Below are 26,454 nucleotides of genomic sequence, written 5' to 3'. Positions count from 1 at the left end.
AGAAAGAAAGAAAGAAAGAAAGAAAGAAAGAAAGAAAGAAAGAAAGAAAGGCAGTAACTCCAAACACAGTAAAATGCTCAACTGAAACAACTCTCTGTAGCCATTTGGTCTTCTCTGTGGTGGCCACAGTTCCCTAATAATGACTCGGAGGCTTACTTATGAATTAATGTTAGGCCTTAAGCTAGGCTTGTTCGCCAACTGACTCATAACTCAATTATCCTGTGTAGACTATTCCTTATCTGCCACATGGCTAGTTAACTCTCCTCAGTTTCATACCTCCGACTTCCTCCAAGTCTTCGGTGAATCTCCTGCCTCTCCCAGAGTTCTAATCTCTCTACCGGAACTCCCACTTTCTGCCTTTTGCTAACAGGCTACACCACCTTTCTATTGACCGATGATGCTTCCACATAATTCACTAGAAATTGTCCCTACAATTCTCTAATACCAAATTTGGAGCCTGGTTTGGGGGTGGGGGGTAGAGGAGCTGGGCCTGTGACATGGCTCAGAGATGCCTGTATATCTATTTTCAAAGATTTTGACCCCTTAAACTGTCTGGACACCATTATACATGTCCACAGACTAGTGTCCTAACTTAACCTAGCATGGCTTCTCCTCCACACAGAAGCTAGAACCGACCAAGAGACACACCCATGAATGAGTCTGTGAGGGCATTTTCAGGAGAGGAAAGTCTTTCTCCAGAGTGGGCTCTGCCTTACAGTAGTGCCTCAGGTATAAAGAGATGAATAAAATCAGCTTTGCCTGCCTGCCTGCCTGCCTGCCTACCCTGCCTACCCTGCCTGCCTGCCTGCCCTGCCTGCCCTGCCCTGCCCTGCCTTGCCTGCCTGCCTGCCTGCCTGCCTGCCTGCCTGTCTACCCTGCCTGCCTGCCCTGCCTGCCTGCCTGCCTGCCTGGCCTGGCCTGCCCTGCCTGCCTGGCCTGGCCTGCCCTGCCTGCCTGCCTACCCTGCCTGCCTGCCTGCCTGCCTGCCTGGCCTGGCCTGCCCTGCCTGCCCTGCCCTGCCTGCCTGCCTGCCTACCCTGCCTGCCTGCCTGCCTGCCCTGCCCTCTTGCTGATGATTGCACATAGCTGTTGCTGCTGCAGCTCTTCTTATCCTTCACTGACATCAGAATCTAGCTCTTTCTTTCAAAAGGGACTAAAGATGAGCGACTGGCCAGGAATCCTTCAAGCCTTTAGCACCCGATGAGGAATACAAAGGCATCTGGTTTCGTGGACTGAGCAGCCATTGGCTCTTGGTCTCCATGGCGGATAGCCACTGTTTGGCTGCCCGCGTAATTGTATTGTATATACGATGCTGGTAAATCCCTTTCCAATTTACATTCTATTGAGTCTGCTCCTCTAGATAAACCTTACTAATACCCCACCTGCTGGATACACAGAATTATAGTTACTTCTGAGCATAATTCAGATAAACATAATGAGATTAAAAAGGGGTGAGGGCCCTGAAGTTTCCACCTCTCCCTCCAAAAAGCTGTGTATTCGTTTAATAGCACAGCGGTTACTAAGGACTGGGAACTGAGTTGGCTCAACAGTTTGCCACACCAGAATTCTGGAGGCTTGACATCTAAGACAAGGTGTCAGCCAGGATCAGTCCCATAGAGTCCAATTTCGACTAAGGTCATAGTCACATGTTCTTGAGACGAGGACTTCAATATGCCCTTGGTTGGGGTGAGGGAACAGTTTAACCCATAAATCATAATACACAGCCAACACGTATCTACTGGCAGGAGCTGAGGGGGCTGTCTGAGGCTGGATCACTACAATGCTTTATGAAGCAAGTTAGAATGTAAGACAAGGTAGCAGGGTTCATGGTCGTATGAGAAATCTTTCAAGATAAGAGACTCAATACCCTGGCGATGAACTCCTTCACATCCGAAGACCTGTAGGATTAATCAGTCAGGTGGGTCACGAGGAGAAGGGGCTGGAGGCTGGTGATAACACATAGTTGCTTCAGAGGGAGAAACCCTGCAAGAACCAAAGGCTTGCTGCACCCTAATTATTTTTAGGGTCTAGTGGTAAGGTGCATTCTGCAGCATCTCAGAAGTAACAGACTTACCACACCTTGCCCTTCCTACCACCAGAAGCAGCAGGAGACATGGCCTGACACAGCCGGTAGTCTGGCCTGACACCTTCTTCCTGGAAACCTCCACTCAGGTGTAGCCAAGATCTTGACATGCTACAGACAAGAATCTTAGGACAGTTGAGTACGGAAGAGATCAATATAGAGGTGCGAGCTTGCTCTTTATGGCTGGGATACCAAACAGGCCATTAGGGACACCTGCTTATCATCTGAGGTCCCCATGGATATCAGGGACGGGAAGACAGCAGTGGGGGGGGGGGCCCCCCGTTACGAAGGAAACTGAGAACGGAGAGATGTGCTGTCGGAAGCCAGCTCACTGGGCCTGAGAGGACTGGGCTCTCAGGAAAGGAGGAAGTTCATCAGGAAGGCACCCCTGGACTGGTAAGGTACCTTAGTGCCCTTTTTGTACCCCAGGGTAGAGCATGACCTAGATGAGGTAGGAGAGGCCATCTTGGATCTGAGTGACGGAGACCAGCATATAAACCAATTCACACGGCGAGAAAGCAACCGACAGATGATGAAAGCAGACGAAGGGGGCTTATCGGGTCACTCAAAGACAAACACGACAGGATTTCTGTTGACTTGAATCCTAGTATTTAGTTGTTTGCTTTTGAGGCAGGGTCTATGTAGTCCTGGAACTATGTAGCCCAGGCAGACCTGAGTGCCGGGATTAAAGGCATGTGCCGCCATGCCTGGCAAGCTAGAATTCTCAGTGTGGGACGGCACTGGAAGGCCTCTCCTCCTATGTTTGCTGACTTTGTAGAGCTGTAAGATACTCTGCAGGCTGCTGGGGTAGAATTGTTGACCACAGGCCTACAGCTATCGGGCTACCGTAGAGGTGTGTATACGTGTGCGTGTATGTGTGCTACAGGTGTGTGTGTGTGTGTGTGCGCGCGCGCGCATGTATGTGTGCTACAGGGGTAGGGGTGTGTGTGTGTGTGTGTGTGTGTGTGCACACGAGCACATGCGCCTCTGGCAGCTCATCTGCCTCATCAGAACTTGTCTTTTGCCACGGGGACTGGTTCTTTGAATCCAAAGACAATTTCCTAGTTCTTCAAGCCCCAATATTGTGGCTCATCCCTGGGTGACTTTCCTTTGTCTGCCTCAGCTCACCCGACAACAGAGCAAACAAGCCCTTGTATTAAATTCCTTCTGAAACCCTGAAGGGCTTTGTTTCTAGCCGGGGCTACTGATACACCACCACGTGTTTGCTTTAAAGTACTTCTGAGCCGAACGCTAACTGATCATGATAAACTCACGCCCCTCTTACAGTCTGAAGAAGTCTTAAACAAGGTACCCACTAACTATATTTACTGTTTCAAAACCACTTTGCCATGTTTTCTGAATCCATACATACGTGGACGTCTGTGTGACACGCCTGACCATACATTCGTTGAGGGGTGAAGGGTTCTGAGCCAGATTCATTGCATGGTGTAAATATGAAGGAGTTACAGAGTGGCTGTAGCCAGGAGAAGCAAGTTTGACATCATTTTATTTGTTTTGTCAACAAAAAGAATAAACTGAACAGATTTAAGAAAAACAACAACACAAGACCATCCATCCATCCATCCGTCCATCCGTCCATCCATCCACCCATCCGAGAACAGTTCTTAAAATGCATTTCTTCCTTCCTATGTGTTCATTTTCAACTGACCGTCCCATCCTGGCACGCTAAGAAAACAAGCAGCTTCTGCTGTGGACGAGGACGATGGCTCCGTCATCAGGCACAGGACCCAGCGTGGCCACTGCTCGCTGGGGCTGGGCGGGGAGGAGTGCGGGGAGGAGTGCGGCGTGCTCCCTCCGTTTAGCAGTGTGTCGTGGAGGAAGCTCGGTGGCTCCTAGGGGCTGGTGTCACCACTCCCGAAGTGTGTGTCCCAGACCATACCATGAGCTTTCCTTAGGAAAAAAAATCATCTTTCCTCAAATAGAAATGTCAAAGGTTAAGAGCCACAAGGACTTTATTCATTGTTTAATCTTCTGGTGGCAGGATTTCTGAGTAGAATCTAAAATTAAAATAGAATAGAAATTTGTTATAAAACTTTTTTATTTGTTTTTGGTTTTTTTTGAGACAGGGTTTCTCTCTCTGTATAGCCTTGGGTGTCCTGGAACTCACTCTGTAGACCAGGCTGGCCTCAAACTCAGAAATCTGCCTGCCTCTGCCTCCCAAGTGCTGGGATTAAAGGCGTGCACCACCACTGCCCGACATAAAACTTTTTTTTTTTTTGGGGGGGGGGTTAGGTTTTTCGAGACAGGGATTCTCTATGTAGCCCTGGCTGTCCTGGAACTCACTCTGTAGACCAGGCTAGCCTCGAACTCTCGAACTCAGAAATCTGCCCGTCTCTGCCTCCCAAGTGCTGGGATTAAAGGCATGCGGCGGCATAAAACTTTTTTAAAAAAATTGTTTAGCACTTCAGAAGACCATCACTGAGTTGAGCTTTGGTAAAAAAATGTGAGTTATAATGAAACTTTTCTAATGAAAATAGGTTAGGTTTAAAAGAAACTATTACACAGACTATATACAGGCCAAACCGTAATTGGTAATGATTTGAATGTGAAACACCCTTCATAAGAGCATGTGTTTTGGTGCCCAGTCTTCAGATGTTAACACTGTTCTAGGAGGCTCTGCACCCTTAGGATAAGAAGCCTCGCTGAAAGAAGTGATTTACTGGAAGCAGGAAGTGAGATTTTTTTTTTTCCAGCCCGGCCTCACTTCCTGTCCCTCCTCTGCTTCCTACTCAGCACACAAGCGAGCAGCCGCACACTTGAGCAGCTGCACATGTCAGTTTTCACCGAACGCTACTCCAGGCAGCAGGCAGACCCCGACACGATAATACTATTTTCTCAAACCGGGAATCAAAACAAATCGTTTTGTTGCCTCCTGTCAGATATTTGGTCAGTGATCAATTTTCTAACAGAAAACCGGTGCTAGAGAGAGTGGGGCCCTTGCTGGGATCACCTCGGCCACTTTTGTAAGGCCTCTAAAGTCTTAGGAAAAGCGTGGAACCGCAGGTCCTAGGCAACTACTGCTGCTTCCCAGATTCCTGCTCACGGCCGTGAGGAAAGCAGTCCATACAATTATCTTTACATTCCCTGTCGGTGTAAGAGGACAAAACGTCCCCACCAGTGACTGAACCAGACTTAGCCACTACACACTGCTAAGTACATTGTTTACACAGCTGTGCAGACATTTCACTCAAACTAACAATTACTAAGCTAAAGGCAGAGGTTCTTTTGTTTTGTTCTGAGACAGCATATTACTCTGCAGCCCTGGCTTGCCAGGTACTCACTTTGTAGCCCTGGCTAGCCCAAAACTCACTGTGTATATCAGTCTGGTTTCAAACTGTTTGCAACCCTCCTGCCAGGGGCTATCTAGTGCTGGGATTACTCAGGGGTACTGTCGACCAATTTACTAGCAGTCTTTTCTATGCTGCTATATTTCTAAGGTACAGTAATGCTATTTTAACAAGCACTGCGAGCTGTTTTGTACCTGGTGGCAAGCCCCCAAGTCTTTGCTGGATCACTTCTAAACGATGAATGTATTCTGTCAGGGAATGCTCAGGGTCTTGAGAAGCAGTCAGGGCTCTTTCTACCCTTGAACTTGGTGTTGAAGTTAATCTGCAAACAAAGAACCATATGAGGAGGAAGAAAGGAAGGAAGGAATTAAGTTAACAGGTGGTACTATTGTCAAGGGTTTACAGAGGAGCTGACCAATCAGGACAGGTCTCCATCAGGGCTATTCTCTTCCTGCCTTTTCTTCACCACAAAGAAAAGGTGTTTTTTTTTTCTTTGCCTAGAATCCAGAGGCTCATGAATGCTAGGTAAGTGCAGTACCAACTGAACTAGACACTAGCCCCACACAGTACTCCAGGGGTGTGGTGGTCCACTCCTGTAACTCCAGGATTTGGGAGACAGAGGTAAGAGATCAGATCTCTGTGATTTCAAGGCTAGCTTGGTCTGCACAGCAAGCTCCAGGTCAGCTAGGGCTGCATAATGAGTCCCTGTCTCAAAATAAAACACATACCCAAAACAAAAACAAAATCAACTGTATCACACTTTGAAGTCAGAATAAGTGGCAGCAATTGCGAACAATTACGTTCACCAAATTTTGAGATTATACTTGTTACCCCAACCGGATGCCTCAACATCCTTCACCTGGTGACTGAGATGGTCAACCTATCGGCCTACACTTCTCTGGGCAAAACTACCCTTGTCTAACTCCCATTGTGACCGTCCTTGGCAGGCCCCTTGTCCCTAGGAAACACCATGTTCCTTTCCCTTTCCATGAACCAAGATCCAAACATTTTCAGAGTGGAACCTGCCTCACTGAACACAGGTCATCTTTTTGTTTGTTTGTTTGTTTTTTCTCTGTGTAGCCCTGACTGTCCCAGAATCCACTCTGAAGTGCAGGCTGGCCTCAAACTCAGAGGTCAGCCTGCGTCTGCATACTGAATGCGGGGATTAAACAAATAAACCATCACCACTTGGCAACACAGGTGATCTTAGCTCTTCCTGAATGACGCTAAGATCTCCAGACTCTGGTAGACTGACTCTGTTGTGTCCCCATCTCGCTCTGAGCCAGTAAAAGATGAATTTTCAAATTATGTTTCTCTGGGCCGCCATACAGACTTCTGAAGCTCACCAGCACGATTGATTTCTAGGTGAAAAGGCCGGGGGCAGCCCAACTCACCTTTCCTTGCCCAGAGGGATGGCTGCCACAGATCTGGGGCTGTGCCGGGAGTCCTTGGTATGCCCTGAAGAAGTGTCTCGGGTTGGCAGAGATGCTCTGGTTCCTGACGGAGAATGTTGTCTCTGGGATGTTCGATGTCCTTCCCAAGAATGATCAAACACCAAGTCATTAGGAAAAGAAATTCACATGTTAGGAGAAGGGTCCATCTGCCAAAACTTTAAGCTTAGACAAACAATTTTAAGATCCTGCAAGGTGATTTCAAAATATTATCAACTTGTGATATTCTCAAGTTTTGATGATCTACATTTTGCTTGAATGACTCTGGTCCTGACTGCCAGCACTCCATGGGTAGCCCATGACTGGGGGAACCTTCAGGAGGCCCTTAGAGAACGAAAGGTAAGCATGCCTGCTGACCTGAACTGAAGGCACTGTCAGGATGTCAGGCAGCCAGGGGTGGCAGTGGCCTAGGCCTTCCATGCCCTCTAAGTAGAAGGATATTCACATCCGCCACCCCTAGACACAAGGCAGAGACCCAGCAAAGAATCTCACTTCTCACTGGCCCCTTTGGAGTTCCCGAAGCCACTTCGTATGAGAAGGCAGCAAGAGAGCGCCAGTGAGTGCCACTGAGCTAAAAACAAGCTTGAATGCTCACACAGGAGTGCAGCAGCATAAAGGAGAGCCCTAGTCAGCCCTGGAGAGCGAACGTGCTCCCTGACAGGTGTGCCGTTCTCAATGTTGTAGGGTGGCTACTGACTGGGATTCCTAGTTTTCTTACTGTGCAGTATGACATTCCCACACCAAAACACTCAAGAAAAGGAAAGGCAGTGACTGGAGACCCACCGTGGCGGGTGCTTTTGCTGTGTATCAGCGCTCCCTTCCGATCCACTTCTTGCCACTTCTTAACCAAAAACCGCAACCTGCACAGAAAGGGGACAAAACACTGTTAACAGGAGAGCAAACGGGAAGGAAGGAAGCAGCAGCACTCCTGCTGTGACTATACACCAGAAGGTGCCCTCTGGGCCAAAGGAGACAGCCCCCACAGCTGTGTGGGTCCACTGACAAGCTGCCAACTAGTTAAGGACACAGAGCTGGCTGTACCTTCATGCTGGGCAGGAGCCTTCCACTTTCTGAAGAAGCCCCTTCTGGCCACACCCTTGTCAACCAGCTGGTTCTGCCCACATCCACCACAGGTTACCCATAGTCCATCACACTCCAAAATTCAAGCCTGACCATATCACTCAGAAATTGGGAAAACACACTCCTTCCTTCTAGTTGCTTCTGACTAACCAAGATGGCCTGTCAGCAGGATTGGGCTAACAGTGTCGGAAGGTGGTAAACAGGGTGACAGTACACAGGTGCTTGGCATTCCTTTTAGCGTGGCTTTCCTGACAAATGACATGACCGTAACTTTTCGATTTGTGATGTGACAAACCATAGATTATTCCAAAAAAGATCACCAGGTTCTGGAAACTTTTTTTCAGGCATTGTGATAATGGGTCCCAAATATAATATAGTTCAGGCTAACCTAGAACTTTTAACTCTCTGGTCTCGGCCTCCCGAGTGCTGGGATGACAAGCCTGTACCACCATAGCCAGGGACAGCATGAATCTATTTATTTGAATGTACATTTCGCCTGCATATATGTATGCACACCACATGAATGCCTGATACCAGGAAGGCCAGAATGAGGTGTGACATCCCTAGGAACTAGAGTCCTGAATGGCTGAGAATGACCACGTGGGTTTGGGAGTCATCCTTCCTGGCCCCCAGCATGAATTCTTTTTTTTTTTTTTTTTTTTGGTTTTTCGAGACAGGGTTTCTCTGTGTTTCTGCCCTGGTTGTCCTGGAACTCACTCGGTAGACCAGGCTGGCCTCGAACTCAGAAATCTGCCTGCCTCTGCCTCCCAAGTGCTGGGATTAAAGACTTGAGCCACCACCGCCCGGCTCCCAGCATGAATTCTTAAAGACCAGTTGTCACTATTGTCTTCTTCATGGCCACGATACCACAGATACTGAAGGAGAAAACACTGTAGTTTTAAGGACTAAAGCCACTGCTGATGCAAGCACATGTTCATTGCCAACTGGCTTGGGGGCGGGACATTTACCTCAATACTGCGATGACCACCCGAACAGCAGTGCGGAACTTGGTGAAGGGGCGCGATGTGGTAATTTTCTTATCTGCTTTGGAAGGAAAGACCCCCAGATGAGCGATCATGGAGAGGGTTTCCTGCTCCGAGTCCTGGAATCCACCAATCAGCAGTAAGAGATACTTCTTCTGATAAATCAGAGCTTTCCTAAAGCTCTCTGCTCGCAGGTAATGCAGGTACAGCTTTTCCATCTAAGAGGAAGACAGATGCTAAGAATCGGAGGAAACACACACATCCCTGATAGATCCTGTTCGGTACGATGGCACAGTTAGTCATTCATTCCAAATAAGGAAATTAAACTGGGTTGCACCTCACAAATTATCAGTCGTCCATGCACACGGAAGCGCTTTTCTTAACCAAAGCACGGCGCTCTCAAGTGAGCCCCATGAAGACCACGGGATCTGGGCTCTGAGGGGATATCATCACGGGTTCCACAGATGATAGGGTGATGGGAAAGACTGAAGCTGAGGAGCTCAGATGCAAACCCTAAGAAGCACTTTTCCTTCGGGGGCAAGTATAGAAAAGACTGTCTTCGCCTATAGAACCTGCCTCCCGATGACCATTATAGGAGCAAACATGGGATCCGCATACAACCAAACCAAGTCTGAGGGCCAGTTCATACTGACTTCCTTTCTCGTAGTGATCTGATCACTAGGACAGCAGGTCCTCTGTAAAGAAGTGTATTTGAACTGTTCAACACCAAGCCAACAAGAACCTTGTAGCAGTCAGGGAGGTCTTCTTCCTGCAAGTGAACTAGCCCTGGCTTGAGACGTGGCTGACACTCTGACGCCCTTCCTGCATGTCTTACTTTGATATTGCAGGTATTTGTGTCCCCGCTCGTAGTCTGTGTGTGCCACTCTGGGTCTGAGTGCCGTAGAGAACTCTGCAGATCCGCCCCATCTTGCTTCAATGAAGACTTGCTTTGCCTCTGTTAAAAATAAAAAAAACACAGCCGGCAACTCTAGAGAGCCTTTCTTTTTCCACAGGGAGGGGTATAGGTGTATACCTGCAGGTGTAGGTCCGAGGTAAACCTGAGGTAGGTTATTCCTCAGGACTTTTAAAAGACGGGGTCTCTAACAAGAGGCTTGAGTTTACCCATTAGGCTAGGCTAGTAGACTAACTAGCCGCAGAGATCCATTAGTCTGTTTCCCCAGCACAGGGATGGATTATAGGTACACGCGCCACCACAATCTGTCTGCTTTTTGGGTGGTTTTGAGGCATGGTCTCACTCTGCTGCTCTTGCTCTCCTAGAACTCGATATGGAGATCCAGCTAGCCTCAAAACTACCTGCCTCTGCCTCCTGAGTGGTGGGATTAACGGTACGTGCCAGCAGGCCTCGCTCACATCTGTCTGCGGATGGCCTCTGCCTCCCGAGTGGTGGGATTAACGGTACGGTACGTGCCAGCAGGCCTCGCTCACATCTGTCTGCGGATGGAGCTGACAACTCCATGCTAGCAGAGCAAGCACTTCACTAGCCGACCCATCTCCCCAGCACTCTAAGGAGGTGTTCTTAAATAGGAACATCCTGAGAAAGACGACTCGGAGGACAGGAACGCAGGGGACGACAGCACCGTCTGTGCCAATCTGAAAGAAAAAGGCCATACTCAAACACCGCAGCTGGCTGAGGACTACTGTGGGGTGGCCTGGCCCAGATGAGGGTAGGAAAATGTCTCCCGAGGGCTGGGATCCAGGGAGGCGTTACTAGGCAACAACCACATGCCATGTGTTGTCCCGTGCCACGCTGGGCATCGCTTCAGTTCCGCTCAAGTCATCGGGTCAGGGGGAACGCTTTTATTTCCTGAGATATCGATACACAAAAGGAACGTTTTAACAAGAACAAACCAGAAATATTTGGGGGCACACAGAGGCACCCCCAGGAGGAGAGTCAGAGGCTAAGGCAGCTGATCAGAAAAAGGAACCGACCATGTGATCTGGATGAGTCGTCAGTCACTGCCAGAAAACCTTGGACATGAAGAAGATGCTCCACCAGTCCATTCACTGTCCTCTTTAATCTGCTCATCAAAGACAGCATTCCCTCACCTCTCCGCTAACCCTCCTGACCAGGAGCTACTCACCTGTGACTGAAGCCCACAAAGGTTCAGCAGGTTTCATCCCTGCCAAATAGATGTAACCTTTAGGAGAAACAAAAGCTTCAATGGGCACTCTAACCAAGGAGCCTTGGAGGTGAGAGGGCTCTGCAGTGAGGTTCTCACCAGCTCAGTCACTTCCTAGTCCCTCACACCCAGCAGACAATGGGTCTGCGTAATCAGGCACAATGCCACCTCTCTACCAACAAAACCTCAGAACAAAGGAAACCAGACACCTCTGAGAGGAGAAACAGAATCGTCCACAACTCTACGAATGACGGGGAACAAAGCAGAAATAGACCCAGTATGGTCGTGGGCAAATTAAGTAATAACATCCGTCGGACGTAAAACACCCCTCCATCCCAAGCTAGCCACATGCCTGAGACACTCACCAAGAAGAAATAAAAGAACACTGGGTCAGCTCAAAGGAGTTAAAGTTACTTAAAATCTGTCTCTGAGCATAATGAACTTGAGATCTAACACACGAGAAGAATATGGAAGCCCTTCCATATTCGTGGACTTTAAGAATTAATATTGTTGCTAGGTCTCAAACCCAGGATAAGCATCACTCGGCACCGCTGGCTCTTCCCAGCGCTGCTCACTCTGCCCCCTACCCTAGCCCTCTCCCTCCCCCAGGGTCTGGACTTCCAGCCCCACCCCCATCCATCTCCCCACCTGATCTATGTATAACTCAGTCATTTGGGTGCCACTGCTCTCTTGGTCAGCAGCTCCTCTCTTGCTCTCCCGCTCTGCCTCTCCTCTCAGTGCCCGTGTCATTTAGACTGCCGGCCACGCTCAGCCAGTGCTCTTCCCTCCGCCTGCTTTCTCCCTTACACTTGCACTAAAATGCTGCACTCCGTGCTGTAGGCGTGGCCATGTTCCCCCCTTTACTTCATTTTTTTCATTCAACTGTGAAACTGGCCATCCTACCAAAAGCAATCTACAGAGGCAGTGTGATTCCAATCGGATTCCCGGTGTCGCTCTTTGGAGAGACGGAAAGAGTGTGATCTCAATCTTGAACAAAGAGATTATAGCAGGGAATATCGCCACACCTGACTTCAAATTACACTACAGAACTACGGTAATACACATAACACAGTGACGTAGGAGAAACTCATCTGTGTATCGGTCAGTATAAAGGCCTTACTAATACTAGATTTCCTTTGGAGACATGTAATCATGCAAAGTACAATTTAGCTAAAGGGGCACCGACTCCAAAACTCCCCAAAGATAAGTAAGTAGTGTGGTACCCAGGCCCGTTAAGAGACAAGAGAAACTTAGGATGCTAGGAGGTGAAAGATTAACCAGCTGTTCTGCTCCACTCCTGGAGCAAAGGAAACAGCCCCAACACACGAGAGACCTCTAAAGGGTGGCTGGGCAGTAAGTCTAGGTCCACCACTCAATCCTGTGTGCTCTTATCAGGAAAAGTATAACATGCCAGGTGGGCAAGATGACCGGGCAGCAACTATTCAAAAGGAACAACACTGCGTTGTACTTAGAATAAGTCTGGCTACATATACACAATATCTTTTCTAGGTAAATCTATCTACTTAAGCAGCAAAACTTGCAGCCTCCTGTCTCTGTTTACATTTTTTCAAAGTATAACCTCGGCCTGGACCTGAGAGAGATTTAAAGGATGTTGTGTTTATATTTGTGGCCAGCTAAAGCCTAAAATGTAAATAAGTTAGTAAAATCTTGTATTAAAGGCCAGCTCCTCTTTGAGCCTTAGACCCAGCAGGACAAGGGGCAATAAAGATCTTTCCCGCCATCTCTGAGATCTCTCTGAGAAGCTGTATTATGTCTGTAACAAGATCACTGGGACAAAACCAGGTTCTCTGATGGAACAGAGCGGAAGACCCAGATACAAACCCATGCGATTACAGCTAGGACAGATACTTGTTTAAAAAAAAAACACATACATACAAAGATGCCCAAAGTATACAATAAAGAAAAGACAGCATCTTCAACAAATGGTACTGAGTAATCTGGAATAATGCCAACAAGCAGAAGAATAAAACTCAGCCACTATCTCATGCTTTGCCCAAAACTCCAAATTCATCAAAGACCTCTACAAAAGACTTGATACTCTAAACTTAGTAGAGGAAAAAGTCGGGCATATGTTTCAACACATAGGTATAGGTGATGCTTTGCTGACTAGCCCCCTGCAGCACAGGAAAGCCAAAAAGAAAAAAAAAAAAAAGCAACCGCGAACAAATAGGATTTCATAAAATTTGTTTCTGAATCAATCAAGTGAAGAGGCAGCCCAGAGAATCAAAGAATCTCTGCCAGCTATCCATCTGAGGAGATGAGAGTCTAGAATAGACAAAGAACCCAAAAAAACTAAACACCAAGAAAACAAAATACTGGTGAAGAAAGAAAGAAGGAAAGAAAGAAATAAAGAAAGAAAGGAGGGAGGGAGGGAGGGAGGGAGGGAGGGAGGGAGGGAGGAAAGAAACCTCAAAAGAAGAAATAGAAAACAACTAGGCAACACTTAAACATCCTTAGCCCCCAGGGAAATGCAGATTAAAACTACTGTAAGATTCATCTCTTCCCAATCAGAGTGGCTAGCATCGAGAACACCAAGGAACAACAAACACTGGAGCAGCTGTGGGAAAATGGGGCCTTACACACGGCTGGTGGGGTGGACACTAGCACAGCTACTTTCAACATCAGCATGGAGGCTTTAAAAAAAAAAAAAAAAAAAAAAAACATATGCCGCAGCTATGCACACCACTCCTGGGCATATAAACAAAGAAGTCACATACTACAGATACCTGTTCATTCATGCTCACTGCTGCACTGTTCACCACAGCCAGCAGACATCCAAGTGGCCCCCAGCTGACGAGCAGATATTGAAAATGTGGTGCATACGCACAATGGACTTTTATTCAGCTTTAAAGAAAACGAGACTGCGAAGTTTGCAGGGAAGTGGATGGAAAGAATTACTCTGAGCCCCATGAGATAATCCTGGACAGAGGACAGGTGCAGTGTGGTCTCTCGTGTGTGGATTCTGGCGCCAGATCTTTAGTTCTACTTGCTAAACAGAGAGCACCCGTGGACGCCGGGAAATCAGGAAGGAACATACGGGGAAGGAGGGATACAGGATGCAGGTAAAAATGAGGTGAAGGGGATGCTGTGGGTAGAAAGGTTTAGGCTGGAGGGGAAGCAGATGGGATGTGGGGGTCCTGGGGGAGCGCAGGAGTAACAGCCACACAAAAGAGAAGCCCTACGGAAACCGGCTGTAGTGTCAACTAAATACAAAATACAAAGGGGGAATGCATCTTTTTAAAAGAAAGAATCAAAGGAAAAGGATCATTCTTAAATCAATAAAGGGCATTTAACGGGATCTGATGCCCTCTTCTGGTGTGTCTGAAGACAGCGACAGTGGACTCACATACATAAAATAAATAAATAAATCTTTAAAAAAACCATCCACAGCTAAGGTCCTTTTTAACAGAGGAAGACTTACTAGGGACCAAGGCGGGATAGATCAATACTCCCACCTGGCATGCACTAGAAACCCTAGGCTATGCAATGAGAGACAGAGGTCAGTCATTCAAACTGAAGAATGGCAGAGCTAAGGTGGTGCCTGCCTGCCGTGGTTTGAATAGGTTTGGCCCCATAGACTTGTGTGTCTGAACGCTTGGCTCATGGGAGGTGTGTCCTTGTTGGAGGAAGTGTGTCAGTGTGAAGGTGGGCTCAAGCTACACCCGAGGTGGAAGAGACTCTTCCTGGCTACTTTTGGCTCAAGATGTACAACTCTGAGCTACCTCTCCAGCATCACGTCTGCCTGGTTCCTCCCATGCTTCCCGCCACGATAATGGACTGAACCTCTGAACCTGTAAGCCAGCCCCAATTAAATGCTGTCCTTTATAAGAGTTGCCTCGGTAATGGCGTCTCTTCACAGCAGTAAAACCCTGACTAAGACACTGCCCTCCATGGTCCTATGCCAGACATCACCTATTGCATGAAATAAATGAAACAAATGATAGGATCTTCTCAGTCTTGACAGAGTGTGCTGTCTGTCCCCTAGTACCCTTTGCTCTCCAGAACCAAGCGGCATTTATTTGGCATAGACTGCCACAGGCCTTCAGAGACCCTGCCTCTTGTTAAAAAGTTTCTTCATGTAATGCTAACCTTTACTGCTGTGCAGATTTGGGAAAACATTTAGAAGGACAGAAAAGAGCAGATAGTGAGTTTAAACAAATTTTCTACAAAATTTGAACAAGAAACTCTCATGAACCATAAAGTTGTTGAATGAAAATCCCAGTGCTACTGGTGGGCTATTTCCCTGTGAGGTGTTGGCCTAGAAGCTTGTAACCCACGCAGGCTATTACCATTACATTTGGTGGCATGCCAGAACTAGATGGTAGATTCTATTCACGAAGCCACCATATAATCTGGTTACAGTATATGGAAATACTAGGCAGGCATCGAACTACCTCTTCCTGCTGGCTAGCTTTTGAAGCACCAGAGTATAGTGGGGGGAAATTACTGCTAACAGTCCAGCCCAGCTAATGATCTTGCATTGTACCAGCAAACCATGCAAGAGGTGCTTGCTAGTGCAATAGTGACATGACTGTTATATGCCCAACCAACTGCTTTCCAATTGGACTGAAGGCCTGTTCCACAAGAAGGCACTCATATCTGGTACTCTAAGTCAGAGCAAAACTCTGTGTCTGGGAAGGTCAAAGACACCCATGGGAAGGAAGTCCACTGCTATTATTTTGTTAAACAGATATGATGTGCTTGTCAGCATGCCTTCAACATTTATATTTATAGCTACAGATCATTGATTCTAACCTCAATCATGAAGGAAATATTTTTACAGTGGGTAGGCACTGCAAAGATTCATAACTGGTCAAATTCCCAAGAACAAGGAAGTGGCTGTTGATGAGGCACAGTGGCCAAAGCTCAACAATAAATGAAAAAAAAAATTCACACATCAATATTATTCCCTCCAAAGCTGGAAGAACTCTGGGAGAAGAGGGGACAAAAAGAATGTAAGAGCAGGAAGAAGGGGTAGAATATATTACATAGCCATTTCTTCCAAATTCAAGCATTCTCTTCCAGATAGGGGAGAAAGGCTCATGCAACATACAAGGCTAAGGAAGTTCAGAAAGTTACAAGATTCACAAGGCTCCTTCCCAAGGTTATAAAGCAATAAGTAATGGCTGGAGAGAGGCACTTATACTGTCAGTAGAGCTTTCTGTCTACAAGTGTGCAAAGAGCTGTGGGATACAGTGTTTGTGTTGAGCTTCTTGGACAGGCGGCTGCTTCTGATTCACCAACCATGCAACCATAACTAATCCCTATAAGCTCACTGGTTAACCAAACTAGATTTGAATAGAACTGTTTTTTTGGTCTGTCAAAGACTGGTGCCCTAGCTAGAACTGAGTAGACATCTGTTCACATCTCTCCAGGAAAAGTCAAACAAGACCTCATACACGATAGGTAAACTATCATAGCTCTGATAAATCTTTATCTGTCCATCAACTGATGGACATTTGAAATACTTCCACCTTCTGGATAAGAATAACATTACAAAGTTTTATGTATAAGTTTTAATACATATGACAAACTTCCATGTACAAGTTTTTCCTCCCTTGGAAAAAATACCTGAAAGTGGAATTGTTGAGAGACCTTTGGAGAACCTGATAGACTGCTTTTCAAAATAATTGCATCTTACAGCCTCACGTGATCCTTTATCTGCTCATCTACAGAACTAATTAAACATGAACTTTTTGTTTTAGAAAAGAGGGAGATTCTATAATTTTATAGAGAAATTTATACTTAACTAGACCTGCCAAACAACTTGACAAAGACAGCAGGTCTTGGAAGCTGGAGTCCCAGGTCTCAGAAACAGTGGGTTTGGAGGGTGGTTATCAGCAGCAGGAATGTATTTCAGTCAGCGGCTGAAGCATGGAGCCTTGGAGGCTGACACCGGCTGAGTGCATGGCTGCAGCCCTCAGAGGCTGGGTTTCCCCTACCTACGGCAGAAGCTTGCACACAGTGAACCACAGACAAGTGCATCTGCCCCTTCAATGTGCAATCCAACAAGTCTGTCTGTCTGTCTGTCTGTCTGTCTGTCCAGGGCTCTGCACAGTCTGTGGTAGCCTCTGACTGGCTGAATGTAGGTGGCAAAAATGGACAGTTTGTACTTCAGAGTTTCCATCAGTTTCTAGTTGCTATGACAATGTTCCGATGACCTGTGATGCTAGCATAATCTCTCTTGGGAGACAGGTCTGACCTTGTGGACCTCAGCTTGTTCCAGCCCCAATGGCAAACAGAGTGTGTTTTATGCTCCATTCTCTGCCACTTCATGAAGGCTGGGGCTGTCCACTTTATCTTGGCAAGGGGTTGTCAGATGCGATTCACTATTCTGGGGCTGTCCACTTGATCTTGGCAAGGGGTTGTCAGATGCAATTCACTATAGGTAGCTCCTTGCCCTTAGGGAATTGAGTCTCCAGGTATTACAAAAGCCCTGAATCTTCTCAGATTCAGAATCATCTCCAGGGCCTCTCTGTCCCCATCACTGACAGATTCAGCATCGGACAACCCAGCAGAGAAACGACAGTCTTTTCAGCACCACACACACAACTATATTCTTAAACAAAGGCAAACTCGAGAGTGAAACTCCAGACCCCAAACTACAATTTTCTGGAAAGAACAAATTAATACATTGGATTCAAAATCCAGAAACGTTTGCTTTGCAAAGGAAATCATTCAGAGAAGCATACAGCATAGACTAGGAGAAAATATTCCATATATCTGAGAAAGGAATTGACATAGTAGGTAGTACAGAGCTACCTCTCTGTGAGTAGGAAGGGAAAGAGGGCCATGGTGAGAAATGCAAGGCGCTCGAATATCTTGCAATTGAGAACAGATACTGGAGTTATAAGGACATTAGGGGTTAAAATGGCAAAGCCTCAAATACTGGGGAGAGTGAACAAGAAGGTTTAAGGCAGAGCACGAGACCACCAAACTCTGAACAGGCTAAGAGGACTGAAAGGGCCCTGGGTAAGTGATGCAGGCCAGCTGCTCTCCGTGAAGTTCCCTTCTCTGAGGAAGCAATGCACAATACTCTAATTCCTAATGCAGAAAACTGTCATGGATTAAACGGTAGGTAAGCAGAGCAGGAGAAATGGCTTGGCGGTTAAGAACACCGCTAGGCTGCTTCCCCAAGGGATTTCTAGTACCCATTTGGCAGCTCACAGACTTTCTTTCAAGGTCCAGAATTCCAGCTGTAGGAGATCTCATGACCTCTTCTGGCCTCCAAGGTCACCTAGCGAGCATGTGGTGCACAGACATATAATGCAGGAAAAACACCCAAGAGCATAAAAATAATAAATACGGTGTAAGTAAAGACGGCATCTGCCTCCATCTACTTCAAGAAAGAGATCCTAGACCATCCCCATAGACAGTTAACTGCAAACAAGTACACCTACGTCTTAGTAGCCTTGACACTGAAGAGGGTTTAGTTTAATTAGCAGCCCCTGAGACATCACAGTTAGTGACAAACAGCTAGCAGACAGTCAAGGTCAACAATGAGCAATAGCCGGAGACAGACAAGGGGAAAGGGTCCAGTGTTTAACAACCTCTAACTGGGTAGGCAGCACCTGAGCAGAACGTGGTCATCTCCCTCCCCAGGCGTGGAGCATGTGGGCCTCCCACTGACCCCAGATTTTCCAGTTACATCTGTTGCTCTATAGAAGACTTTTCTAGACTAAAAGTTGAAAGGCCTTGTCCTCTCGAGGGAAGCTCTCCCACTCTCAGGAGTCTCTTTCAATTTCCTCAATGTATCACCTTTTCTTTTTCTCTTATTAAAGCTTGCTAACACTGTTTACTCCCGAAACTGTATCCTAAACCTTCACTGGCGCTGGACAAAAAGCCAGACAGCCACTGGCTCGGGTTCACGTTTGATAGTTAATTGAGTTTCCAGCGCAACCACAATTGGCCTGAGAACGGTCCTCCCCCACTCAAGATTCCCGCATCTGAGTCATATCTAAAGCATAAAACTCAAGACTCAAGCAAGAAAACAAAAATCCAACTCAAAAACTAGACCAAAGCCTGTAAGAGTCACTTCACCAAAAAGAATGCACAGATGACAGAAAAGACACAAGAGTATACTAAGTTATCAAGGACAGGGACACTGAAACTAAAGGAGATCTCATGTCATACAGCCTAGCCCAAACCGAAAACCTAGACAACAGTCCATCAAATTCAGATCTCTAGAGCCTTCATTCCTTGGAAGGTGAGTACCACAGGGCCACAGAGGAACGACCTGTTCACCCCTAGGTATTTTGTACCAGAGAAATGAATCCTTGAGTTGTAGAGAAATGTCTACATGATGCTCTAAGTACAAACCCAGTGCCTCTAACAGAACTGAAAACAGTTCACATGTCCATCCATCACACAACGCATGGACCATCCATCACCCAAACACTTAGCCATAAGAGAAATCAGTTCTTGGCATACAAAGTCTGGGCGAGTATCAGACCCACAAGAGAGATGTCAGAGACCCAATGTGTCAGAATGTGACACACTCTGGTGCCCCTGATATGTTTGAGAAGGACCCAGGCTTTGCTGGCTCCAGAGTGGACCAAGTGGCCTTGTTCCTTTGAAGGTTCGCCTTGGCCTACATTTTGCTAATGTGGTTGTCACAAAAATAACACAAATTCCATGCATGGGTGAAAACTTATATGATGATATGGTCATAACAGCAAACTGTACTGCACATAGTTTTGTTTTGTTTTTTTTTAAGAAATTAAGTTTTCATTATAAAAAAGTAAATCAGCAGCTAGAAAACCTCAAGAGAAAAGAAGACAACCATAACTGCACCGTTAGCAGAGAGCCAGGCGGAACCCTGAGCTGGTTAGGTTGTGAGAGCGTCAGTCTAAGCTTCCTTTTCAGAGCACATACAAACACTATGTAGTAGCCAGATCTATGTGGGATGCTGGATGTGCATCCCTGGAGTAGAAAATTTGATGCTAAGATATCAAAACACCAAAGAGCTGGGTCCACGACTTGGCTGCTAAAGTGCTCGCCATGCAAACACGGGGGCCTGAGTTTTGAGTCCCAGCAGCAAGTGAGAACCTGTCATCTCAGCACTGAGGAGGTAGAGACAGGAGAGTTTCTGGGGCCTGCTGCCCAGGCAGTCTCCCTAAACCTGGGGGCTCCAGGTTGAGACTTTGTTTCAAAAGAAAAGATGGAGAGCAACTGAGGAAGACACCTATGTGGACTTCTGGCCACACCCTGTACAGGGCACACAAGCACACAGGCACACGGGAACACAAAAGCATGCACACACATCTCAAGACACTCAATACTGGGTATGATGGCACGTCGCTGTACTCTCAGCATTTGGAATGAGGAGACAGGAGGATCAGAAGTTCGAGTCCAGCTACAGTTATGTGGGGAGTTGGAAGCCAGCCTGAGCTACTAAGATTCTGTCTCAATCCCCTGACTCTCCCACAAAAACCAAGCAAACAAAACAAATGAAACCCATAAAGCTTGGTTGGCAGTGCGTATGTATGGGTGACTGAGTTGGGAGGAGTGACTAGCTAGGAGCTTCAGACAAGCCAGTGCAGCATAGCAAGATCCTGGAAAAGTGGTACACAGGCCCAGATCTAGGAAGGAGAAACCCAGTCCCCTGACCGGCAGAATGGACAAGTCTGACAGACCACTGTGGTAAAGGGACACTGGGCAGGTGCTATGCCAGGAAGAGGCACAGATACGCACATTGAGAATGCAGCCCTTCTGCGTGTGGTGCTTCAGGGTCTTCTCAAGCCGGGAGACGGTCCTGCACAGCTCCGCTTTCTCTCGGCTTGCCATGCCCACCGCTTTTGTGAGGGCATCATTGTCGCTCAGAAGTTCATTCATGAGCTGGACCTGTAGTTCTGCGGCCATTTTTTTCTGAATGAATGTAGAAGAATTTCGTGTTTTATTATTAATTTTCAGAAGATTTGGAGTCGGATACCAGGCTTGTGGAGCTGGGCAAAACAATATGGGACAGGAAACTAGAGGCCAGCAAATCACAATTTTTTTCCATCTTTTAAAAAGCATGCCACGCAAAACTGGACTACTCCGGCACATACAGTGATAAAGGCCTGTTACAAGTGCAATCCTGATTTGAGTATTTCAAGAGTCCTGTACCGCAGTGGTGAATGAATCAGAGAACGTTGCTGTTCGTCCTGAGGGGGCCACACATGTAATCGACTTATAACATGTCTGTGCACTTACAACTGGAACCTTTAGTCCTATCTGGAGGAATTTTAGAACTTGGACACAGAGAAGAGGGATGGGACACACCACATCCCCCTTTGGCTGGCAGTAGGTGGCACGACTTCTCTATTATCTGATAGCATGCTATAATCCGCATCTACCACAGGACATTTGTCAGCAACAATGTCAGCATCTAGGACGTGCAGGACCTGTGAGCCACCTCCAAGGCTGCTACCCACAGGGAGCTGAGAGCTGCGACTTCATTTCGGCCCTCAGCAGAAGCAGGACCAGAAGCAGGCTGCTGTGAACAGGTGCTCCACCTCCCAAGCATCTGTCGGGACAGATGCCTTCTGCTCAGTCTCTAGCTCTCAGGATGAGCCTGGGCCATGTGCAGTGAGCATCCAGTGTAGATGACCACACAGCTGAGACGCCAAGATGTCAGAATCAGATGCTAAGGTACAGAGTACAGGAAACAGTGTACCCACCAGGGCACACAGGGCACATGGTCACTCAGTTACCCGCACAACAATGGAGGAAGGAAGTGCTGGTTAAAGCAAGCTATAAAGAAGCCATGACATCCTCTACCAAACCCCAAGAAGACAACGCGTGCTGGGAGCGTAGCTTCGGGCCACTCCGGCCAGAGCAAGTGTGCCCCGTAGAGGAGGCCAGCTGTACCTGAAAGGAGGTGGGCATGCTCAGTTCAGACTTCAGCTCCTCGAGCGTGCGCATTAAGGAAGACACGGCCTTCTCATTGGATGACGTCCAATCTTGAATTGTCCTAGGAAAGCAAGCAGGTGTTTAAAAGGTTTATGCATAGCCCGAACGATCGCAGTCCTAAGCTATTCAAGAACTCTCTGTTAGTGGCACAAAGAAAGTGCATCTGTGCAGCATTTTCTCTGAGAAACCAAGAGGTCCAGCGCTGCGCTTCCGAGTGGGCGATTTGCCAGTCTGGTGCGTCACTTCACTCTGTCTGTGACAATGCCAGCGAACAGACACAGCTGAGAGTCAGAAACCTCCAAATCTGAGCTAGCGGTGTTGCCAGCAGCCAGCCCCGCATTCCCTCATCCCCGAATCCCCGCATCCCCTCATCCCCGCATCCCCACATCCTGGCATCACACCGCCTCCTGTAGAACTGACAATAACGAAAGTGTTTTCCTGGGTACCAAGATGTCTGCCAAGCCTGACCACCTGTGTTTGGCCTTCCATTTGGCGGAATGGTGACAGCAGACTCCCACAAGCTGTCTTCTGAGCCCCATGTATTCACCCATTACAGACACAAATGCGCAAAAAATAAACATAACAGTGGAAAGAAGTCTAAGTGCTGTCCCAAATGAAATCATGCTGTTCAGCAAATCAAATCTGGGTATGGACAAGGAGTCTTCCTAGCTGATAACACACACACACACACACACACACACACACACACTCACACACACACCTTGGTGGGCCTGGACGCTACACAGTTAAGTGCATATTAAAAAAAAAAAATCTCAGCACAACTTGAAACTATGAATAACAAGATTTTCTTGTACCAGTAGAATGTAAAAATGGGGTTTTATTGGGATCCTTCAGACCTTGCCCATTAGTTCAACTAAATTCATGGAGCAAGAAAATTGTATGACACCTTTAGACATGGTCCTGAAGTCAAAGATGCCCAACACTTCATCTTTTAGTTCCCTTAAATAGTCTTGCTATATAGACCTTGTTGGCTTGGAACTCACTATGTAGACTGATCCAGTCTTGAACTAGCGGTGGTCCTCCTGCCTGCGTGCCGTGGGAATCACAGGCACGTGCCACTAGCTGGATGTGTGGGGATGGTGTCCCAGTGGCCACTGGGCATCATGTGTGCATGTGTACATACCTGTTGACTGTGTGGTTGGTAAAGCTGGTGAGAAGCCCGGCTGCACACAGCAGCTGTTGCCGGATCTTCTCCAGTTCCTGCTGCTGCTCCTGGAACTGGCCCCTCTCCAGAGAACCCAGGCAGGGGGAGCCCCGGCCAGGGCCATTTCCTCCGGGCACCTCCTCTTTGCACCTCAGCTCCCTCACCAAGCGCTGAAGCTGCTCGATCTTATGTTCATCACGCTGACGCTGGATCTCCAACTCTCGCTGTCACAACGGCAAGAACAAGGGCGAAGACCGTGTTACACCGGGCACAGTGAGTGGGGTATGCCTACAGCCAGCACATGGGAGGTGGGAGCAGGGGATCGTGAGGTGAGGATCACGTACACAGTAGGTCTCACTAAGGCCAACCCCGGAAACATAGCAAGATCTCATCTCGAAACAAAACAAGTCCTACACAATCATCTGGCCAAACACCAGCACTGTAATACATACAGCACCACACAGGGACACACAACCCTTCCCCCACCACAGCACCCCAAAAACCAATCACAGCGCCTGGGAAGAAGGGGGTTACACAGTTCATTGGCCCTCTACCCAGATCCTGACAACGAATCCACCCAGGGCCATCAACACGGGTCAGGAAAACTCCCACAGCAGAGTGTACACCAGAGACTCATCTTAGGTTTTTAACAAAGTCAACTGGGTAACCAGCAGAGAAGCCTGTGAGGCTGACATGGGCTGGACTTTTACACATATATCCCAACATACAAGTCAGCACAGGAGGACAATAACAGGCAACAGGCAAAATCAGGCGTGCCACTGGCAGCCCTGTGGCCTCCCAGCCGGGCCTAACTGATCGTCAGCCTAGCCCTACAGATGGAAGTGAGTTCATCTGTGAGAGCCATGGTGCTGTAGAGCTCCCAGCCCAGGACTGGGTACAGGGCAAAAGCAATCAACGGATCTGGACTCTCCCCTGACATGGAAGTCAGATGAGGAGGAACAGAGAGGCCGCAGGGAAGTCCAAGAAGACTTAGAGGGTGAAGGTAGACGGAGAGAACTGAATCCACAGGTTTACCCTTTGACCTCCATGTGGCATGAATGTGCATACATGAAACATAACATTCCTTTCTTAATGCCTAAGCTGGTGGCTCTATGCTTCTGTGCCAAAACAATCAATCAAAAACAAAAGGGCCTTGCTAGGATCTCTGTGAGTTCAATGCCAGCCTAGTCTACACAGCAGGTTCCAGACCACCAAAGGCTACACAGTGAGGCCTTGTCTCACAAAGACCCAAAAAAGCAAACAACAAACAAGCAAAAAATACAAAAAGAAAAAAGAAAAAAAAAAGAAAAGAAAAAGAAGCCTTGCTATATCACTTAGGCTGGTTTTGAACTTGTGATCTATTAACCTCAGCCACCTGAGTGCTGGGATTACAACCATTTGGGAGCCAGAGGTAGGCAGATCTCTTGAGTTTGAGGCCAGCCTGGTCTAAATAGTAAGTTTCAGGAGAGTCGGGGTTATACAGAGAGATCCCTATTTCAGGGAAAATTAAATAAGAGAGAACACTTCTCAGCCCAGCCTAACCCATGAGTCGTATTGCTCTGATCTAAAACTAAAGCTCTAACAAAAATAGAGGCTACTATCCCTTCTGAATACAGATGCAAAGATTCTCAGCAACACAATCACAAACGGAATACAGCAGTCAAACGGAAGCGAAGCGTATACCACAGCCGGCCAAAATAAAGGGCTGGCTCATCTGCAGCAGACCCATGGCTGAAATATTCTGTCACGAAACCTGCAGACTTGGAGAAGCACTTAAAAAACACCCACCAAAAGTCTTAATGCTTTTTGCGGGGGAAGGAGCAGTGCTAGAAATATTTACAAGGCAAAACACTCCCCACTGAGCTATGTTCTCAGCCCCACTCCCTAATACTCTTTTGTAATTTAAAACAGATTTTAAAAGGCTGAATAAAGAGAATTGCCTCTGACCAGGTGTAGCCACAAAAATAAACATGGGTTCCAGGGAGTGATCCAAACTTCCTAAAACCATCACAGCTCAGCAACAGCAGGAGGCTGGATCTTTCCCACGCGGAGGGGAGACAGACGCTCCCATTCTACCCACTCTGGGCTGCCACATGTCAGTCAGCCCAGGCAAGCAGCAAGATGAGGAGTAAAAGACTGGGCTGGCGAAGCGCCTCAGTGGGCAAAGCACCTGCCACGCTAGGCTGACGACATGAACTGAGTGTTAGAAGCCTTGCTAAGGAGGACAAACCCTCAAAGTTCCCTCTCACCTCCACACCACACACAGCAAAGCAATCTGTGACCCGAGTTCCAGGGGCTCTGATGCCCCCGACTGACCTCCGCAGGCACTGCCCGCACATGCGCACAGACACAAAGGTAGGCAAAACATCCATACATAGAAAATTTAAAAAAATAATAATAATGATAATAAGTTAAAAAATTTAAAAAGACTGGACACGTGTTCAAGAGTCAAGAGGACTTGTTGGGACATCAAGCTATACAACGCAGCCTATACAGCTCAATGCAGTTCCTGTCCTATCTCAATGGTCAATCTTTAGCAAAGTAATGGCAACGTGTGACAAATCCACAGTCAGCCTTGTACTAAACGGGGACATTCAGGGCATTTCTTCTAAAAGCTAGAACGAGGCAAGAGTTCCCACTCTCTCTGCTCACCTTCAATATGTGCTTAAGCCTCAGCTACAAGACAAAGGAAATAAATAAGAGGGTATAGAAATCAAATTCGTATTTCCAGACTGTTTGACCCTATACTTAAAAGACCTAAGAATTTCGCTGGAAAGCTCTTAGACATAATAAACTTTCAGCCAAGTGGCAGGATACAAACATATATACACACACCAAAGACCGCTACAGTGAAAGCTTGAAGAAAATGGAGAAAGAGGCTGAAGTGGGCACCCCGAGGGAAAAACTTTTCACAAACTGAGAGATTTACTATTGTGGAAAATGGTCTGCAGATTTAATATAATCCCCATCAAAATCCCAATGACATTCCTCAGATAACTAGAAAAAAAAATCCTAAAGTTCATACAGAGGCACGAACAGGCATGGCAACGCTTAGCAGGAAGAACAGCGCTGGAGGCTTCATTACCGCTGACGACACACTACATCACAGCACCACAGTCACAAACCACAAGAGTAAGGACACAAAAAGAGCCACGTGGGGAACAGAGGACCCAGAAATAAGCCCCCGTTGCTACACCCAATCCTCGACAGAAATGTCAAATACACGGATCAGAGATGAGATACCCTTTCTTTAGCAGTAGTGCTGGAAAAACTGGTATATCTCACACACACACACACACACACACACACACACACACACACACACACAC

The 26,454-nt window shown here is 47.2% G+C and overlaps 1 protein-coding gene across 5 annotated transcripts in view; it reads right to left on the bottom strand.

Annotated features, from left to right (window-relative positions):
* Window positions 1-3,558: 3,558 nt before the first annotated feature.
* Window positions 3,559-26,454, bottom strand: part of Pcnt (pericentrin) — a 96,544-nt gene continuing 73,648 nt past the window's right edge. For all 5 annotated transcript variants that reach the window (XM_028773901.1, XM_028773904.1, XM_028773903.1 and 2 more), the window contains 9 exons: window positions 23,105-23,349; window positions 21,919-22,021; window positions 20,761-20,934; window positions 9,741-9,860; window positions 8,891-9,123; window positions 7,626-7,702; window positions 6,786-6,924; window positions 5,586-5,713; window positions 3,559-4,101 (listed from right to left, as the gene is read on the bottom strand). In XM_028773901.1, coding sequence (XP_028629734.1) covers window positions 4,061-4,101; window positions 5,586-5,713; window positions 6,786-6,924; window positions 7,626-7,702; window positions 8,891-9,123; window positions 9,741-9,860; window positions 20,761-20,934; window positions 21,919-22,021; window positions 23,105-23,349 — 1,260 coding nt within the window. In that variant the 3' untranslated portion in view covers window positions 3,559-4,060. The remainder of the gene's footprint in view (window positions 4,102-5,585; window positions 5,714-6,785; window positions 6,925-7,625; window positions 7,703-8,890; window positions 9,124-9,740; window positions 9,861-20,760; window positions 20,935-21,918; window positions 22,022-23,104; window positions 23,350-26,454) is intronic.

The sequence above is a fragment of the Grammomys surdaster genome, unplaced genomic scaffold (assembly GCF_004785775.1).
Source record: "Grammomys surdaster isolate TR1022 unplaced genomic scaffold, NIH_TR_1.0 237, whole genome shotgun sequence".
NCBI classification, from domain to species: domain Eukaryota; kingdom Metazoa; phylum Chordata; class Mammalia; order Rodentia; family Muridae; genus Grammomys; species Grammomys surdaster.
The sequence above is the reverse complement of the archived record's forward strand: the minus strand, read 5'-3'. Positions and strand labels throughout refer to the sequence as shown.